Here is a 5,613-nt window from a genome sequence, read left to right as displayed (position 1 = left end):
TGGAACGATCAGGTTCTGGGCTCCTTCGAGAATGAGACGAATCACATCTAACAAGCTAAAAAATGAGAAAAATGAAGAAACATAAATTAATTGCCTGACTATTTTACTTGGAAATTTTTACAAGTTTGATAGTAAAAGGAAAAAAAGAGATATTTAATTGGAAATAAATCTCAAGAAATGGACGTGTTGGCATTTATGATAAGTGAAAAATTTTTATATGAGAAGATCAATAAAATGGTAGAACAAAATTCATGAAGCAATCCGGAACTGAAGGAAAAACAAAGGAAATTTTAGTTGAAAAGTAGAGGCCATTGGTAGAGGATTTTCATGAAAAAAATATATATTTTAAGTAGCAAAAAAGCAATACACCTTGCAAATTTCTCAACATGGAAAAATATATATTCAAATCTAAATAGAGGCTAATGATTTTTTTTTTATCTTAACTTGAAATGTAGCTCAAAATGCCTCACAATCTCGGCAACCTGAGTAAGAAGAACAGAGATAGTTCACAGGCTGAGATAGTTTTTTTTTTTTTTTAATCTTTGATGAGTGATCGCAACTCCACAGGCTGAGATAGTTCTCGCCTGAGCTCTTGAGCACTAACAGCGCGTTGCTAATGGTGGTAAAGATCAAGAGAGACCTCAGTGCCGGTTTTCCAAGGCAGAGGTTGGGACTCCAACTGTTAGATAATATGTCGACAAGTGTATGTTGATGGGAAAGGGAAAGATACAACATGTCGATAGGCGTACTTTAATAAAAACATATGCAAATTAATTTACAAAAGGGAAAAATAGGTATTTAGAAAGATTTTATCATCGGTATAACATTCTCCGTCATGATCATTGGTGGAAGAGAGGTTTTTGTCAAATTCTTTAAAAATAGCAAGGAGGTTTTTGCTAAAGTGAAACTATAGAGGAGGATTTTATGATTGTCAGAAAGGTGAGGGGAGGTTTTTGTATTGACTCACTTTGCATTGATGAACCGAAAAAAAAAAGTAAGGGTAAATTTCTTAAACTACCCTTATGGTTTAGCTAATTGACTAAGTGTACCCTTATTGTTTGAAATTTGACTAATACTACTCTTACTGTTTCTGACAATTGACTAACTATACCCCTATCATTAACATCCATTAATGCTCTGTTACGATCTCTGCACATGTAACCCCATGTGACATAAAATTTTTTCAAAACCCAATATTACCCTCGTCCCATGAACCCCCACTCTCTCTCTCTCCATTCTTAGACCACCTCTTCTGCCTCTGCTTCTCTCTCAAACCTCTCCCTCCGCCTCTAGTCTCTCTCTCCCCTTCTTTCTCTAGAAGAAGAAAAAGAAGTGGAGCAGGAGAAAGAGAGGAAGAGAGAGAATAGAGAGAAGAGATCAGAGAGAGAACTTGCAGTCGCCACCCCTATTTTCGTCATATTAAAAAGATGAGCAGTGCGGATTTGTACTGCAACTGCTCAACAGTTGTCGCCCGTCTTTGGTCTCAGCGTCCAACTAAAAATCGCTCTTATCATTATCATGTGCATGCTCCACCAATCACCGCTCCTGTCTTTGGTCTCAATGTTCGAATGAAAATTGCTCTTCTCGTATGCTCCCTCGTGTTCAGAGCTCTTCTCGTATGCTTCCTTGTGTTCATATGAGTTGCAGCGACAACGGTGATGATGCAACAGTAAAATGAGATAGAGGACGCGAAGGAGAGAAGAATGAGAAGAAAAAAAAAAAAGAAGAGGAAGTGTGAGAAAAGAAGAGAGATCAGAGAGAAAATTGCCATTGTTGTTCCTGGTTTGAGCAGAGGTCGACGATATTTTCGGATGATTTATTGGGATCTGAAGAAGAAGAAGAAAAAGAGAAATGGACAGAGAGAGAAATGGGAGAGAATGGGCGGAGGGGTGCCGCTAGCTCACCTTTGTTTTCGTTCGAAGAAGGGTTATCGCCGCCACCGCTGCAATGAGTTGCAACAGCGAATCTAAACATGGAGTGTCACTGCCTAGAGGAAGAAGAGAGAGAAAGAGAGGGGTTTCACAAGGGGTTGCCGCTGCCGTCGCTGACGCCCAGAGGAAGAAGATAGAGAAAGAGAGATGGGTTCAGAGGGGGTTGTCGCTGCTGCCGCCGCTGCCCCTATTCGGTTCACTCGTTCTCTACTTCTTCAACAAAGCACTCCATTGTTGAAGAAGAAAGAGGATGAAGGGTGTGACGGTTCAGTCGTTGGTTCTTAGTAACAATAGGGATAAAATAGTCTTTTTAATCTTTCTGTTTATGGGAGCTAACGGTAAGGAAAGTATTAGTCAATTGTTAGATATAGGGGTAATGTTAGTCAATTTTCAAATAATAAGGGTACACTTAATCAATTAGCTAAATATTAAGGGTAGTTCAAGAAATTTATAATTATAAGAGTGCATATTTGCATATTTGCATTTGCATCGCAACCAAACGCATCCTTATTCAAATACCCAATAAAACTCCTTAAACGATTCGCCAGCACCGCCTGAGTTGGTGCGACCGCTTTAGGGTTTCAGAATTTTATCCCTAATATGCTCCTCCACCTCTCTCTCTCATTCGTGTGACGGTGTGAGAAGCTCTAGTCATGGCGATGGCTTTAGATCGACCAGCTTCAGCGACGAATCAGAATCCCCCGCATTCGAACAAGATTCGATGGGGAGAGCTCGACGAGGACGACGGGGAGGATCTGGACTTCCTACTGCCGCCCCGTATGGTAATCGGTCCAGACGAGAACGGCGTCAAGAAGGTGATTGAGTACAAGTTTAACGACAAAGGAAACAAGGTCAAGATAACCACCACCACTCGGATTAGGAAACTCGCTAAGGCCAGGCTTAGTAAGAGTGCTGTCGAGAGGCGATCGTGGGCCAAGTTCGGCGATGCTGTTCATGAAGAAGTCGGTAGCAGGCTCACCATGGTTTCCACCGAGGAGATTCTCCTCGAGCGACCAAGGGCTCCTGGTTCGTTCTCCTTCTGCTTTTCGTCTCTCTCTCTCTCTGTTATTTCGTGTGTTTCGATTGGTTGCGTGTTAGAATTCTGAAGATGGAGCTTACAAATTGAATGTTTTATTAATGCAAGTATCCATTATCTGATGTCTTGAATCCTTCTGGATTTCGGCCTGCTCAAATTTTCTAAACAAAGGGATTTTGCAGGAAGCAAAGCAGAAGAAATAAAAGTTGCTGGAGACCCCTTGGCATCAATTGCAAAGGGAGGTGCTGTTCTCATGGTATGCAGGACATGCGGTAAAAAGGGTGACCACTGGACATCAAAGTGTCCTTACAAGGATCTTGCAGTACAGCCTGAAGGATTTATTGATAAGCCTTCTGCATCAGAAACCACGGTAGCTGCTGCCGGCACTGGTAAGTCGACGACCTATGTTCCTCCAACATTGAGAGGAGGTGGGGATAGAAGTGGTACGGACATGAAACGCAGAAACGAAGAGAACTCAGTTCGGGTCACCAATCTGTCGGAGGACACTCGCGAACCTGACTTGCTGGAGCTCTTCCGCACTTTTGGCCCCGTAAGCCGTGTTTATGTTGCTGTTGATCAGAAGACTGGTGTGAGCAGAGGATTTGGTTTTGTAAACTTTGTAAACAAGGAAGATGCTGAGAGGGCAATTAACAAGCTAAATGGTTATGGCTATGATAATCTCATCCTTAGAGTCGAGTGGGCGACACCAAGATCAAATTAAGAGTCTCGAACAGGCGTTAATTGCTGAAGAGTGAAGACCTTGTGGGGTCTTTTTTTTCCCTTCTTCTTCTTCCTTTTTTCTTTTTTTTTTTTTTGAGTTTTGAACACTGTATGGTTCCAAGCGTATGCTAGTTTTTGTCAAGGTTCTGTTGCTATTTAAGAAATATATTGAGATTGTTATTTCGAGCATCTGAACAATATAATATTTTATCTTCTATTATCAGGCCGATTGCATATTCACTAATTTGTTTTTTTTTCAGATGTTTATCCGGTTTACTTTCACTGATTGCTTTTGGGTTCTAGTTATGGTGATTGGAATACAGTAATGAAATTTAAATACCAATTTGCTTCGTAGTTATAGTTTTGAGGATGATTTACTGCTGGTTGGCAAGTCCCTATGACTCTGTAGGTATGATAGTGCATCTCTATGACCTAAATCAACTGGTTTTCACTTGATCTCTTCTACTCCAGGATATATTGGATTCCCTCTGCTCTAATTCACATGCCTGGATGAATGGAGGGCGTCCAGATATATATCAGTATTGACAGCTTGTGCTTCAATTGGTATCCTTGATGAAAAGCTGGGGTTTTCTGGTGAAGCTTCCTATGTGGGTCACGAACATGGATAATCGTTGAGGATGATAAAAAGTAGTTGATTCACATCATATATTGCAGAGTTATTTGCATCTAGACAATGTTCGCAGTGTTTTACCGCTGTAGCTGCAGAGCATCGGCAGCATATAAACAGGCACCCTCAAGAAGAAAGTCCTTATTTATCTATATCTATATTAGCAGATGAAAGTGTGTGGGGGGCAGGGGGGTCACTCACCACAGTGCTGATAGGAAGCTCTCTCACCAGAGACACTTGGATTGATGGATCAGCAAATGGTTTGGCTGATTCTCTTGCCAGGCAAGGGGTAATTAGGGATCAAATATTTTGGGGAGCAATGTAAAAGGATTTCTTTGCGCTAGTTACTGCTGGTAGCTGGCTGGACATCAGTTGTACATGACATTTTTTCATAATTAACAAAAGTTTCTTGTCATGCATCAAAAAAAAAAAAAATTGCCTCTCAATGTTTACACATCTGAGTTGTTTTGAATTAAAGTACCAAAATAACCTTAATTTTTGATGTGGGTATTACACTGTTTACTAAAATGGATCATTCCTCATAATTAGTACCAATGAAATTATGCAATTACCCATGGTAATTTAAAAGACTAGTTAACCACTAACGAAGTTTTGATCTTTCATCAACTCATTTGAAGTGGAGTGCCTGAAATAGGGTTTCCTCCTGTCATCCCTTCCTATCGGTTGCTTCTAAGAAGTATTACAAGCCTTTCAGTACCTCCCTTCTCGCTCTTTTATAATGTCCCTCTCCTCTCTTTAATAATTTCTGGTGGCAGAACATACTAGCTTCTCTGCTATTCTTCTTATAATGAAATAATACCAACCCTAGCTCAGAATCATAGGCGTTTGCCCTCAATGTAGTAGATCTCATATGGAAGACTACCCCTTTAAAGCTGACAGTTTTGGAGGCTATGGAGTTGGCTGTGCTGCAGGCTATAGAGCTAGTGTTGGTTGCCATGGATGTGTTGTTAGCAGAGGCTATGGGGTTAGTGGTGGTGGATGAAGCTAGTGATGGTGACGCTGGGGGTTACAGAGGTAGCAGTGGCAACAGTCTGGATTATGGAGGCTGCACCAAAGAGAAGGCCCTATGCTTCAGAATTCCTTGGCAATAATATGAGTGCATTGGCTGAAACCCTTTAGATTAGAAAGAGAGAAGCTGTCAACCTGTTCATGTCCATCCCTTAAATCTCTTTTGAAGTTGGGTATTTCTTATTGATGAATAAGGTTTTGTTTTGAGATGAAACACTATTCTGGTTTGAGCCTCAATATATAATGTTCCTCCCCTAAATTCAACTGCG

The 5,613-nt window shown here is 40.9% G+C and overlaps 1 protein-coding gene across 1 annotated transcript; it reads left to right on the top strand.

Moving 5' to 3' along the window:
* Positions 1–2,465: 2,465 nt before the first annotated feature.
* LOC104585956 (uncharacterized) lies at positions 2,466–3,907 on the top strand. The gene is made up of 2 exons (XM_010243050.3): positions 2,466–2,957; positions 3,150–3,907. The coding sequence occupies exons 1-2, from the start codon at positions 2,585–2,587 to the stop codon at positions 3,686–3,688; spliced, it is 912 nt and encodes a 303-aa protein (XP_010241352.1). The 5' UTR covers positions 2,466–2,584; the 3' UTR covers positions 3,689–3,907.
* The last annotated feature ends 1,706 nt before the right edge of the window (positions 3,908–5,613 follow it).

Source organism: Nelumbo nucifera, chromosome 3, assembly GCF_055504915.1.
Source record: "Nelumbo nucifera cultivar China Antique chromosome 3, China Antique-T2T, whole genome shotgun sequence".
Lineage (NCBI taxonomy): Eukaryota > Viridiplantae > Streptophyta > Magnoliopsida > Proteales > Nelumbonaceae > Nelumbo > Nelumbo nucifera.
Note: the sequence above shows the minus strand (reverse complement) of the source record. Positions and strands in the feature narration are given on the sequence as shown.

Coding starts and splice junctions, on each gene's coding strand:
- LOC104585956 (XM_010243050.3), top strand. CDS start 2,585: ATGGCGATGGCTTTAGATCGACCAGCTTCAGCGACGAATCAGAATCCC. Junction 2,958..3,149: donor CGAGCGACCAAGGGCTCCTG/GTTCGTTCTCCT, acceptor GGGATTTTGCAG/GAAGCAAAGCAGAAGAAATA.